At 37.9% G+C, this 14,861-nt stretch overlaps 1 protein-coding gene across 1 annotated transcript; it reads right to left on the reverse strand.

Annotated features, from left to right (window-relative positions):
* Positions 1-4,805: 4,805 nt before the first annotated feature.
* Positions 4,806-6,886, reverse strand: LOC142399504 (excitatory amino acid transporter 3-like). The gene is made up of 8 exons (XM_075484231.1): positions 6,848-6,886; positions 6,710-6,763; positions 6,415-6,596; positions 6,046-6,156; positions 5,779-5,901; positions 5,476-5,667; positions 4,995-5,129; positions 4,806-4,908 (listed from the first exon to the last, which is right to left on the reverse strand). Exons 1-8 carry the CDS (start codon positions 6,884-6,886, stop codon positions 4,806-4,808), a joined length of 939 nt encoding a protein of 312 aa, XP_075340346.1.
* Positions 6,887-14,861: the final 7,975 nt, after the last annotated feature.

Genomic DNA, 14,861 nt, shown 5'->3' on the forward strand with positions numbered 1-14,861 from the left:
TTTTTTTTTTTTCGACATTGTTTGAGACGGGACCCTTTTCAGTGTTGCGCTTCTAAACACGCATCTTTACTGTCTATGGGTGCGAGGTGGTAATAAGCACTTGCGTTGCGCGAAGGTGAAGGTGGATAGGATAGACATGGAAAGTTCCGAAATCGAAGCTGCAGAACTAGTAGAACATGCTGACACAGAAGAACTTGTGCCAAAAAAAGGAGCCGTGTCTGTAGTTTGGAAGTTTTTTGGTTCGACGTCGACCACACAACCATTTTATGCAAGTGTTGTCGGGCTACAGTTGTCGCTGGAGGTGGCAACACGAGCAATTTGCTCCATCACCTTAGCCGTAAGCATGTCTTAGAATATCAAGAATGCATGAAGTTAAGGTCAGCACCCGCCACATCAGCAGGTAACACGGGGAAAGCAAAAGAAAAGTCGAGCCAAATGTCACTTCAAGACGCGTTTGCTAGAGGGACTGCCTATGACCTCATATTGATGCAAAAATATAATTATTGCAAGTTGCACTACTTTTTTGTATTGATTTTCATAAAAGATGTTTGAAATTTGCACGGTAAAAGTTCTGTATTTTGACTGCAATTGTGTTTGCATTCCGATTCCTCACTTCATTAGAATCATGAGTAGCACTTCTTTGAAAACAGCATCATTTTGTGGGGTGTTATTCTATGACGGTAAAATAGACCATCCTAAGTTAATCTACTGCAGTAATTCTGTTCTCAATCTGTAATGCTGTGAACACCTAATTATGCATGAAAAAAATACCGTGATATACTGAGATACCGTGAAAAAATACCATGATATGTATTTTTGGTCATACCGCCCAGCACTAGTTTGCCTCTTATGGCGCGCACTTCCTTACTGTCATACATGCCAGCTAACAAGTTCTTTTATGCTTTATAGGATCTGTAAGCCTGGATTGAGGCCTTCTGGTGTAGCCTTCCACAGCAGCTAACTCTGTTACCCTAACCATACTTTAATCGGAACTCTGCTGCTGTTTTGTCGTTTTGTTTTCATTTGTTTTGACTTTCTTCTATTGATGAATTGTTTAGCAGGCTCACATAGCCTTCCATTGTGACAGGGCTATCACCTGTGTGGAACTGGGAGTTCTTTTAGCTATTTTAAGGTGTGCATGTGTGAGTGAGATTTTTATTCACTGAGTAACTTACTGGGTTTATATTGATGTTCTAGAAAACCCTCTGACCTGTTACTCTAATTTTTTTGTGTTCTTTATGTGCTGATGACCTTAGGCGGTGGTGGCTGGCCTCTGCTGGTTGGGACATCTCCTTGTTGTGTGCCGTGTTTAGCGCTGTTACTCCTGGTCGTGGGCCTTCACCATTTTGTGTTTGTGTGGCATGTGTGAGGTGACTTGACTGTGATGCCCCTACTCCTCAATTGCTAGCCCCACCACTGGTGGCCCTACCAAGAACAGTGTTCTTAATTTGTTATACTTCCCTATTACTTTTTGTTCTTGATTAAATATTTTTTCTGGGAAATGGAATCTTGTCTCCTGCTGCTTGGATGAGTGAACTCATCCAAGCATCCGAGGTGCCTTAAATGAGATTAACCTAACAGAACATTTAATTTTTTTCTTTATCATTCCCTCAAAATATTGTGGAGGAAAAAATGAATATTGATCCAAGCACTGTTAAGGTGAAAAGGCAGGTTCATTGAATAGTTGTACAAGAGAAAGAGAGAGAGCAAGACTTCAACACAGAGCATCTGTGTCAGAGTTTAGCTCTGACTTACAGTTTCATTGCATGTCATATTACACCCAAACACAGGAGAAGGAAAAAAAAAGTCTATGTATCACACTGTGCAAATTAACTTCTTCTTATTATATATAGATGGCGTTGATGAGCCGGATGGCCTTGCTGAGTATACAAAACAAAATGAACAATGAATAAAATAAATTATTTACTGGAACATCTTGTGCCTGAAAAAATTAGACCAAGTCTCACAAGTAATGTAAACATGATGAGACACAAGCACAAGGCTAAATAAAATGTTCCATTACAGCGGTAACGGAAACATGCCTTTTCAATGACATTTTAATGACATTTCCCAAGTTTGCTTCAGTTTTGCCTGACGGTAAAAGAATCACAACTAATGAGCTGAAAGTCACCAAACAAAGTCACTGTGTTTGATGGAGACTGCAGTGCACAACATAAATCTTAATGTGCTTGCTATGAGAATGACCTCTCTTCACCATAGATGCAGTCAGTTTGAAATTACTACATAACAAAATGGGAAGACAAACCCGTTAAGAAGCTGTACTTGTTGTGTTGGATAATACTCAGACAGATCAACACATACATCCACACCGTATGCACAGGATACACGCATTCACCACACATAACATATCTAACACCCTGTCGAGCACATAAGCGTGAACACACTCCTGCAGAATTTTCATTTCACATGAGGACCTTAAAAACATTCTGCATTTTTATTCAGAACTAGTCATGTCCACAGTGATTTGGCTTCAGCAAAACATTTAAGACTTTATGCTCAGACTTGGTGATTGTGAGGCGGCAAATGTGGGGATTAAGTTTATGTTGCTTATGAGGATGTGAGGTCAGAGACCAAAAGTTACTACAAATAATAACAAGCAATGTAAACGTAAGAGACATTTTGGAGAAAAGGACACATTTTGAGAATTTCACATGTGGATGGTATTACGATGTTGTACAAGGCTGAAGACAGATGTAAAAAAAATAGTTCAAATAAAAAGAAAAAAAAGGGCTCTAGAATTTCAAGCCAGACTTCCAGCAACAACAATAAAGACTGAAAATGTATGTTGGGCACAAGCATCAACATTCTTTATATGAATATAATCAAGCTCTTAAAGTAATGACTCACCTCCATTTAATTATCAGTACTCACATGTGAAGTAACCTCTCATGAATATTTAGCAACAAAAAGACACAGACTGCGTCCAATTTCCTTTTTACTGTGATGAAGATAAGAGAGCTGTCTGAGAGCATAAGACAATTACAGAAGTTCAAGACTACATATATTTACCAAGGCTGCATTTAGAAAATACTGTACCTATATCACAAGTTAACTTCTTGCTTGGAAATTGACATCCATCAATACGTTTTTGATTTACTCTAGGAAACAGACAAACAAATTCAACCAACCGCATAACCTCCTGCTGCAGAAGTAAAGACACAGTTAAACCAGATGAAGCTAAATGATTTCCAAAAAAATGCTTGTTTCAACAGTATTTAATTCCGTCAAACTGTTAAGATGTCTCCAGGAAGTCTCAGTAAGGTGAAATTTAGTTAAAGAGGTCTCTGAATGTTGGTGCAGATCAGAAAAGATTTAAGCTGACCTAGAGCTATTGGGAGTGGTGCCAGAAACTGATACTACTGTATGCACTGCACAGTAAACCAAGTAAGGCCAATGAGGACGTAAGACATACCACAGTCTTATAAGAATAAATGGAACAGAATAACCCAAAGAACAATGGTGTCTTTAGAGCTGCAGGCCTTGAGCAATGATGGAATGTCAAGATTACCATGGCAGCTCAGAAAGCTCAGCATCAGAAAACTAGGTTTAAAGTTAAGGCACAACGATCTGAAGCACACATCCAACTGTTAAAAAAAAAAAAAAAAATTAAAAAGTGGGTTAGGGTTAGGGTTAACCCTAACCCTTAACCTTGAATGGACACAAAAGGAAAGGAGAAAACAGGAACGCATCTGGATCCACCGTATGCAAATTCCCAGATGGACTAAATGTGAGAATGGACGCCTAAAGATTACAAAACACACCTGAACACCTGGACAGGATTACGGGTTTTCCCTATTTTCTGGGACTATCTTTCTTTGGCCTTTTCAAAACAACTTCCCCCCTTTTTTCCCACATTTTTTTTACCCCGGGGAACTGTTTCACTCTTGCATATAATTTTTTAAGATTTGCAATTCTTGTATATACTTTTTGCTCCCATATATTTTTCATATTATGACATACCGAGACTTTGTTCTTGTGGCTAAACAGACAAAAAATATACTTTCCTCTGAAAATGTTCAGGTACATGTGGTGGACTGTAAATTAATATATGCAGCTTTAAAAGAAAGAAATGATTTGTTAGACATTCACGAAGCCTGGAGAACTAGAAAGTCTGGCTGCTTGGAAGGAAAATATGAACTTGGATTAAAAATGTCCAAAATTCAGACTAATTCCATATATTTTAACAAACCATTTCGATCAACTGAAATGAAAACTTTTCACAAATGTATTCAGGGAAACAAAATAGTCATGGTCAAAAGCTATTGTCACAAATACAAAAATACATTCCAATGAAGCTGAGAAAAGCACAAATCTTGTCAAAATTACCATTTATCAACGATTGTCTTTCAGTTCCGCTCCTTTTTACATTCAACAAAGGAATAAGTGTCATGAGGCCTATTTAAATCTTAACATCAAAACGCAATACATGGCAAAATAGCATATGATCAAAAAAACAGAAATGCAGCAAAATCAAAACAGTTTTATTTTAAATACACACAATATAATGCAATACAATATAATAAAAAAAAGATATATTATTAGATAAATTCAACAATTTCATGAATCAGCCAGCTCTACAACGTGGGAGGACTCGGCGGCTGCTGCATGGGAACTGGACGCTGGAACACCCAGTTCCGCTGCCTCATATCTGAACGACATACACAAACAAAGCATTGGTAAACAAATTTCTTGACTTTGAGATGGTCCTTACATCTCTACAACAAATGCCTCATGATCCGCTGGTTACAAATAACCTAAAGACAAAAGGATTTCAACCTGACGGATCATTCATCATTCATATTCTCAAGTTCCTCTTTTGAGAGATGGGCGATGAGCGCCACGCCAATGCAGTCTGAGAGGACGTTGACGACCGAATTGCAGCGGTCCCTGTCCGACACACAAAACACTCTTTCTCACAATGTGTTGTTTGATATCACGTGTAGTAACATTCCAAAAACTTGGGCTACACTCACAGCAGCCATTCTATTGCCAGCAGAAGAGAGGCGTCCTTCGCAGGAATCCCACAAGTTGTCAGGATAAACAGAGTGATGGCTGTCCCTGCTGCTGGGATTCCTGCCTCTCCGATAGCGGACATGGTCACTGTCACACTGCAAAGCAATCATAAAGTTGTGTTGAAGACACACTTTGTATCCTCAGCACGGGGCTGTCAACAATAGCAGTAAACCACGATGGTGAAGGTTCACACGTGAAACCACCACATACAAAACAACAGTCACAGAATTTTCAAATCAAGATTTCGGCCTGAGTCTGGAATCATCCTACTCTGAAAAACAGAAAGAACATAGCACAAATATTCTACTGAATGCCACCTAAAATCAATGAGTTACTTTCATGGATTCGGTGGGATTTAACTGTCATTTTTTAACACAGTATAATCATTTATCTTTGACCAAATGTGACAGAAAGATACGTTAAATATTGATTGTAACTTACCCAATGGTAAATACGTGGCTCCAGTACAACGTCATACCACTGAGCTGGGCGATGAAGATCACCGCTGCCATCTCATACATGGCCGTTCCATCCATGTTGACATTGATGGCAATAGGCAGCATGAACTCGGTGATTCGTTTGTCAACGTTGATGACTTCCTCGCAACACCAGAAAGTCAACCGGGCTGCATAGCTAGTAAACACAGTGGACAATTTGTTCTTTCATATCTCTTCATTGTGCACTTACATATTCTCCACACATCAATGCAAATCCCCTCTGTGAAAATAATTCAAATGGTCTCACGTGCGAGAGATGGTCAGAGTCTTGTATAAGCAAGGCAAAACCCCTATGATGATTTTGAAGGGGTTTTTCTTCACATTCAGCGCATAGATCAGTGGTAAAACCACTAATCCATGAATGCAGAGCCTAACAAAGAGCAAAAATTACCGTATGAATATTAGTTGTACCAGTGTAAATCACTGAGAAGAAGCTGTGAGAATTTAAAAAAAAAACAAAACATTTGCATCATCAGTACAACTGTAACGGTGCTGAAACAGTGAGAGGACACACCCACAAATGACAACTGCAATGAATTTTCCCATGCAAAGGGCAGTCTCCCAGTCGTCCACAATCTCCAGGATGAAACTGGTCGTCAGGAACATGACTCCAATTGGCATATAGCTAGAAGGACACAACAGAATGAAAAATTAGACAAAACACCTCAGTGTCGTTGGGTCAATGTGAAAAATTAAGGACAAACCAGTGCGATAAGGAAAAGAAGGCGTCAAAGCAGGAGAACATGACTTCTAAACAGTAATACTTTGTGTACGTCTGTTGGAGTTCTGCGGTCTAGTGACAACTACATAGAATACAGTCTGTCTGGAATGGCGCCCGTCTGTACCGCACTTATTTACATAATGCACATAAGGCTTCACATACCACATGAGCATCTTCACTGCAATTTTGCAGAACTCATTGCAGCAGATGACTAAATCCAAAATGTATCCTCCGTTTTCTGTTCTTCCTCTGAGGAACATCCCAGTGACCAGTGACATGACAGTCAGGCCCAGAATGTTGGGCCCCTGGATGTGTTCGCCCACATAACGCACTTGTGTGCCCTCCTGAAACAAGATGTGAAACCCACTGAGAACACAGGCCTGATAGAGATTCGGTGTGGTGTGAATTATCACAGCAAGCGTAGACTTTTAAAAAGCGAAAGCAGATAAATATTTACCTCATTGTTGTTATCGTCCGCTTCAACCATCACCAAGACCATCTTAGTCCTGTACTGATGAAAAAAGGGAAAACAGATTCTGAATGTTAGACTGGGCGCTTGACGGCCATTTGTTGCATTATCAATAAAGATACATACCTGTTGAACGCTGGCCAGAATCATGTTGTTTGGTATCATGTTCCTACAAACCGTAAAGCCAAACAATCATTCTAACAGTGATGGATGAAAACGTTTGTCAGCTTTAAATGTTTCTTTACATTAAAACAAAACCCGGCCGACGTCATTTCAGCAGATTAAGTACAGTGACAGATGAAACTGAAACATGATGAGACATTGGTGAAAATCATCAAGGTTCACTGTCTGCACATATTTTGTTCTCACCTTATCAGGTCCATCAAGGCAGGGGTTGAGGAGAAAGCATTCTCATCATGATCATCGTGATCCTCAAGGGTAGTCTTGATAAGAACCCCTGGTTTGAACCACAGAACCAGTATCGACCCTATGACAAATGATCCATTACTGAATATGAAGCAGCTCCCATAGCAGAATTATAAAGGTTTCTTTTTGGAAAAATGAAACCATCTTTATGGACAGACACCACAAGTGTAAGTAAGGCAAGGTTCATCAAAATCTGGGAGAGCTGCTTCAATATCAAGAATAAAGTTAATTTCAATAATACTGCATTAATCCCCCAAAGGAAATTATATTGCAGCTAAAAAAAAAGCTCAAAAAGATACAGAAAAGGGAAAAAAGAAAGGGCTACTGCAGCAGGCTGCACAATAATAAGCTATATCATATACAGTATATATAATAGGATTCTTTGTGATACTTCAGGTTGTGTCTGTTTACTAAAAACTGCCTCATGCATAACTAGATGCACATAACAGAGGAATGAAAACTAACAAAATGATATGTGCAGTATTTCCTTACCAATAAGGATGGCCAGCACTGTGGTCGAGAAAAAATACACCAGTGCACGTGAGGTGATTTTTCTGGAGGGGCTCAAATTCGCACCGTAAACGGCTGTTGAACAAAATGTCATTTTAGTAAGCGGCTTGGGCAAACTGAGGGCTAAACAATGACTAACAAATTCAGAGACATCCCTTCACATAAAGGGAAGTTAAAGTAACACATACTCCTTTTCGACCAAAGCGGTTCCGGTGCTGGATCCCTGAACCGGCACTGAGTTTGCTTTAGAAAGAACCAGCTAAAAATTGGTCTGATTTTCTACAGCCAGAGACCCACCACAGAGCCACATCATTATGTCAACGTCTCTTCTTTTAATCCTGACGCTGATATACTTTTACACACTCAAAATCTGGTTGCAGTTCAGGAAGCATGTTGGATTGCAAAGCCCTTCTGTGTTAGCACCTTTCTTCTCCAATTATTTCTTCACAGCAGCTAGAATGGACCTGGCCTTTCATGACCAGTGTGGCAAAGGGATACAGCTTACTGATATGTAAAGGTCTTACTTGAAAAATAAAGAACCACTAACTCATACTTTTTATTCACATACACTAATTGTCTGTGAACACTCTCTGCAATGCTGACAGTCTTTTTCAAATACCGTAGTTACTAGTATTTATGGCAGGGCGCCACAAACAGGATTTATAAACGCTGTTTTTAGTGTAACACACCCCACCATGCTTACAAGTGTAGCTGCAAGCTCTGTTTTTATACAAGATGAAAACAAGAGATTGTGAATGCTGCTCTGTCCGGCACACTGGGTGGCATTCCCTAATACAGCTGCCGGTATCGAAACATCAAACAACAAGAAAATTGAGAGAAACACGAAGGTAAAGTGCTTCCACTGCTGCTTCGACTTCATGTTCTGCACTGGCCCTAAATTGGTAAACATGGCAGTCACAACATTTCATCTGGTCTGGTCGGTCTTCTCCTCCCACCATCCAAAAACATGCTTGTTAGATTAAGTGCTGATTCTAAATCAAACCTTGGCGTGAGTTTGAGCGTGCATTGTTGTTTAACTCTGTGTGGCCCTCTGACCCCTGCCAATGGCAGCTGGGATAGGCTCCAGCTTCCCTACGAACCTGAATTGGATTAAGTGGGTATAGAAAATGGATGGATGGATGGTCTCCATAACACTACCTCCAGCTCTTGACATCAGCGAGATTTGGTGCAACTGTGGGGCCTATGCTTTGAGGGTAAAAACCAAAAGAACTGGCTCTAAGTGAGGCTCTGGCTCCAAACCAGCACTGAACTGCTTTGGTGGAAATAGCCCTACATTTAAGCCAACATTACAACAACTCAAGTGAAATGTTCAAAACTCCAGCCAGGACAATTCCAAAATTCGCTTTATTTTGCTTTATTTTGGATGCCAGCTACTTAAATGATTACAAACCCTTTTAGACAATTGATATGTACCTTTGAAACAGAATGTTTATAGAATGCATCAACCAATATAACATTTGGTAGCGCAGGAAATACACTTACCAAGAACCACATTTGTCAAAAGTAGAGGTATGGTAACCAGGGAAAAGAGATCCAGAAATATTACTCCTGGGAAGGCAATGTAGGCCTTTTGAATGTTTGACAGAGTGACAAACTTCTTCAAAATCATGCCAGTGCCAACACCTTTCAGAGAGTGACATGAAGATTAGTTCAATTATAGAGAATAGCATTTCACACATCAATGTACAATATAAAAAGTTCAAATCAGCTCAGAAAATGAAATTCGACAAAAACTAATAACAATTACTTTCTATTGAATTTTCTATTGAATAAATTTGGTATGTAACAAAAGGGCAGTCCTATGTAAATTTGATTCAGTGATTATGTGACACTATGATGTGTAAAAAGCCAAAAGCTGATTAAAAAAGTACAATACAAAACTATTATACATATTATTAAAAAACTGTTTTAATAAATGCAAATATTTATGTTTGGGCATGTTGTGTTTTGATGTTTCACAACAAATGCAACCGCAATCCAGTACATTACATTAAATGCTATGACGGTAACTGGCCGCTAGATGGCACAGTTTAATGCCGTGTTTTTCCGACCGCCACATTTAAATTCAAAGTGGTTGCCGTGACAACAGAATGAGAAATTTTCGTTTAACCTTTTTAAAGACATAGGCTACGGACTTTAATGGCCGTTGTTGCAATTTGAACTGTTTTTTGGAACGATGTAGCAATACCAAAGTTAGCTTGAGTAGAACAGGACATTGTGCGTTTTTAGTCCATATAAATGGGAAACATACATCATTTAATTACCACAGCTCAGAGCGTTCCCAATGTGAGACACTCACTCATGCTACTCAGAGAACCGGGGTTACGCAAGTAATCTAAAGTTTTTACTCCATGTAAATAGAAACAGAAAAATACTTTATTCATCCTCTAGTGGGGTAAATTCAAAATGCAAATGCAACCGCAATCCGGTATATTATACATGTAATGTATAGGTATAATGTCACAAAAAGACACTCCTATGTAAATTTGATTCAGTGATTACGTGACACTATGATGTGTAAAAGCCAAAAGTGGGAAATTGGAAACATACAACATTTATTTACCTCACAGATGAAGTAAAGAAAATAAAAAAAAGGTATAGAAGCACCCTTTTCATTATGAAAGGTGCTAATGTAGTTATCAGATATTTCCATCAAGCTAAATTGTTTCTCAACCCACTAATACAATCATTGTAAATATTTAAAAAAATGTTGAGCTACGTTGACTAATTTGAATTTCCCCCATTGGGGGATGAATAAAGTATTTTTCTATTTCTATTCTACTAGCTTAAAAAAAACCGGTTCACAAACAGTCATCACTTACCCGAGGAAACACCGATCAGGTTTATTACAGTCAGAATATTCCTTCTGTGGCAGCAGCTTCTCAAACATTTTGCGGCAAGGTCTCCGTTTTCCTCCATTTTTCTGAATTTGAACAAATTAGCGAGTTAGCGAGATAACTTGCACTAAACTGCACAACTGTCAAAGATGAAAAACGCTTAGTGTTTGCTAAGCAACGCTCAACTTTCAATCATTCGACCACTGTTTTGTTTTGTTTTGAAACTGCTGTGTCACGTGACTTAGCATGTAAACATTTTACATGTATTTTATATATTTTTTACATGTGCAATACATCAATGCAATAATTCAATTTCATGTGCATTTTTTGCATTTTGTGTGTGTGAATGGGATATGATAGTGTTTTTTATATTTTGTAAATTTTTTATTCTTATTTTCATATTGTTAAAATCAAAGATATGCTTTAAAAAGAAAAATGGACAGCCATTTTACAGAGTAATGAGTTACTGTGGCCACTTTTCTTAAAGAGCATTAGAAAACAGACTATTAAAAGCGTTCCTAAAAGCCCACGGGTGCAAATAAATAAATTTTGAATTTCCCCCATTTGGGGATGATTAAAGTATTTTTCTATTCTATATGCTATTTTATTCTATAAAATCTCAACAATGTCCTTCAGTTGAGCAAAACATGACAGCAAAATATGACACAATATTGAGTCAAAAAAGACACTCCAGGATTAGAGACTGGCTTCATCACGTTAGCTCAAGACTTAATAAAACGGCTCGTCGCATACAGACAGATCCTATTTAAGTTTTCATTGCTGTAGGATTTTTTTTTAATTAAATAAAAGTACATACTTTTAATGTAAAAGTGAAAACAAATTTGACAACAATATTGGATTGTAAAACAGCGCTTTTAATTTGCAGCACGTTCTGTCAATACTCTGTTTTATCCATAAAAAAAATCCCTTTCTGTCTGAGACTTTTTCAGACCATGAGGATAGGATCTCGATTAAGAAAAATGTCACTCAATGTTATAGAATAATCACATATTGATAGTGCAGTTGAGGAGGGAAAAAAATGGCTTTTTGTGTAGCTTCATCAGGATGTACTGCACATTTTAAGGATGATATTTAAAATATGGAGGGCCACACTTAACCTTGTGATACAAATTTCTCTGGAGCAGAAACCGCAAAGATCAAACAAAAACAAATACCAAACCACATTGCTGCTCAAAATACTAACGACTTCTAGTCCCAGGAACTTTTTTTAAAGACTTAAAATGTTCTTAAAGACCATCAGAACAGTTGGCTGTTGGTGGAAGAAAAACACAAATGGGCAGTCACTGCTGTCAAATAATTCAACAAGCACTGCTGACGTCCTATTGAAGTCAGTTTTAAATGAGCTGTCACCTACAGAAGAGCAAAAACAACAGGCTCAGTGTATATAGCATAAGACATTGATAGTTGACTCAGTGTGTACAGGCCTCTAAATAAATGATTTGATGTTTATTTTTTATAATACAATTTAAATGTCTCATTTGACTGAAAACCTGTGTATTGAATTCAAGAAATAATTCAACCCTCTGTCGACACAGAAGCAACTCTTTGTTGAGCTTTATATATGGCCTCTCAGGTGCACATGGAGTCGAGAGTATAAACATAGATTTGAAGACAAAATAACTTAATACTAAATCAATGTGGCTCATAAATATATAGTAAGAAATTACAGACAGGGAGAAATAGGAGATAGGAGCTAATAAAACAGCACTTCAATAAAGCAGTCCTAATATGGTGTGTGGATCTGAACCACACAGATATACACTTATGGGGAAAAAAGGTCAACACCTTTTCTCCTTTTCACCTTTGGTCTGTCTTCTATCTTTCCACGCTCCCTCTACTTATTTATTCTCTCCTCATCCCCTTTCCATTACCTCCTCCGTGTCCGCTATTGATGGATCCTAAAGTTCAGGCAGTCAGTCTTCAGAATGTTAACTAGTGTTTGACCCATTCAGAACGAAGGCTCTGCTTAAAAACCAGGTGGCTTTATGAAAAAAACTCCAAAATCTTTATTTGTCAGTCTTGTAAGATATTAATTTTTGTAAAAACCATTGTGTGCTCGCATTAGGCTTGAAAGGTAAAATCACGCAAACATCATTTAAGATCAGAATATGTTGCATCAGGTGTGATTGTCATTGATGTGACTTAAAAAAAAAACCTAGATCAATTCTGAACCTTAAAACTTTTCGCTTCTGACTCAATTTGAAGTACACTGACCTTTGTTATGCACTATTACAAACTGTTACAAACAAAAATTTAAAATAAATAAAAAGCTCAACTAAACACAAGACAAAGCGACTGGAGGAAGACATGGGACACAAATAAACATCAGATTGGATTTTGTTGCTGGAGAGATCTCAGAGAAAAAACAAATAGCATGAAAGATATGTGCAGAGTTAGCTACATTATCGCTATCAGTAAATAATATCTGATTGTATTTCTTGTTAGCACTGCAAGGCTCTGTCTATGAACTTTCCGATATGCGGGTTTGAATTGAATCTGCTCTGTGTAGGCTGTAAATGTGGGGAGATTGAAGCTGTGGCTGATTCCTTCGTAAGATCTTCTTCGTCCGTATCTGCTGATCTCACGTCAAGGACTTGAATGTTTGAGATCAAATTAAATGAATGAAACAAAAAATACTTTGTTTATCCCAAAAGGAAATTATATGGAAACTGGACAGCAAGAGGCATTAACAATAACAACAGAAACCAGGGAGTATTTATACAGAGTGAATAATGAATGATTACAAACAGATGTGGATGGCGGGATAAACCTGCAATAACCAGATATTTACAGCATGTCCTCTGTCTTTCCAGTTCTAGTTTGTCTTATTGTTGTGGTGACATTGGATCCAGATTCCATCCAAGGAAATGTCAAACACTTGTAGTATTTTAACAGTAATTTTAGCTGAAGCACACAGGTTGTTGAGCCTCTTTCTATTGTCATCACAATACCATTTTTCTTTGTCCGACTGAAAGTGGTGTTTTTCTACAAAGTCAGGATCCTGCTACTTTGATTTGCTTCTTGGTAGTTGATTTTTTTCCAATATATTTGTTTGATTTTATTAGACAATGTAAGCAGAGATGAAGACAGACATAACGTTTTCTTGTTTTAATCATATATAATCTTTAACTTGCTCCATAATGTGAAGATATAGGGCTTCAAATAGATAAATAGAAGATGAAACTGTTGTTTGGAGATTATACTGTATACACTGTTCAGGGAGGGGTCTCCCAGGAAGAGCACAGAGAATCTGATTAGGGATCAAGACACCTTGATTACTTGGACTGTTGACTATTGGATTTATGATTAGTGGTCCTGGACAATAACATGACATAATAGATGTGAACCCATCTTTAAACAAGCAGTACAGCATATTATTCCCTTTTCTCTTCTCTGTCATATCTTCAATAGAAACATCTGCCTGACTGGTTTACTTTAAACCAATATAACCATTATGTTGCCTTCGGAGGCCACTCCAAACAGTTTTGTACAAGGACTGTGAATCATGCACTTGTGATTTATTGTCATAAAAATTGCAGTTAATCAAGAGCCAGACCCTGAAAATATGTTTGGCTTTCCTTTATTGTGCAGTGCAGGCGATAACTGACAAACATTTGTTCAGCAGAAAACACACTTTATCTCAGAAGTGGTTCCACTTGACCTGTGATTTTCCGGACTCATTACCACTGTGGTAGACAACAGCTATTCATCCATGATTGCTTTTGTTTTTGTATGAAAATAAACAGCTTGAAACGAGTCTGTTGCAGTGATAGATTCACAAATAGATAGAAGTAATATTCAGTATAAAAGTTATAAAAATTAGTATTTAAGCCTGTTGTGTGATGTGACATCTGCGATCTAAAGTCATCAAACAGATTTTTATTTTTTGCCGAGATTCTTCTGTGTCAAGCTGTTCCTGACCAAAAAGGAGTGAACACGACTTGGACAGAACTGACATGTGGTAAAACACATTAGTTTTTTTTATATAATTTCTTTTAGATGAGACATATTGTGCCACTTTTTCAGGAGTCAATTTCCTGAGGTGACATACTTTGGTCAGGATACATACCACTTACAGCCATTACAACACTTTTACACTTCTCATTGCAACTAGTTTTAGTGCATGGAGTGATCCACTTGATTCCACTTAATCAGTCTCTTCTCTGGGTCGTGTCTTAATCAAAATCTGCCTCACAGCTTTGAGCTACCAAGCAAATGTAAATTTGGTCACAAAATACACTCAATGACCCTTGAAGCACATTATTACTGTTTGAGAGAGAACATAGTATATAGCCTGAGAACTCACAGTTGCACACACAGGAAGC

This window comes from Odontesthes bonariensis, chromosome 14, assembly GCF_027942865.1.
Source record: "Odontesthes bonariensis isolate fOdoBon6 chromosome 14, fOdoBon6.hap1, whole genome shotgun sequence".
NCBI lineage: Eukaryota > Metazoa > Chordata > Actinopteri > Atheriniformes > Atherinopsidae > Odontesthes > Odontesthes bonariensis.

Bases quoted from the DNA above. Each gene is read 5' to 3' on its own strand.
- LOC142399504 (XM_075484231.1), bottom strand. From the start codon at position 6,886: ATGATACCAAACAACATGATTCTGGCCAGCGTTCAACAG. The intron at 5,130-5,475 runs GTAAGTTACAAT...ATTGCTTTGCAG, and splicing joins AGCCACGTATTTACCATTGG to TGTGACAGTGACCATGTCCG. The intron at 4,909-4,994 runs GTGAGTGTAGCC...TGTGTCGGACAG, and splicing joins CTGGCAATAGAATGGCTGCT to GGACCGCTGCAATTCGGTCG.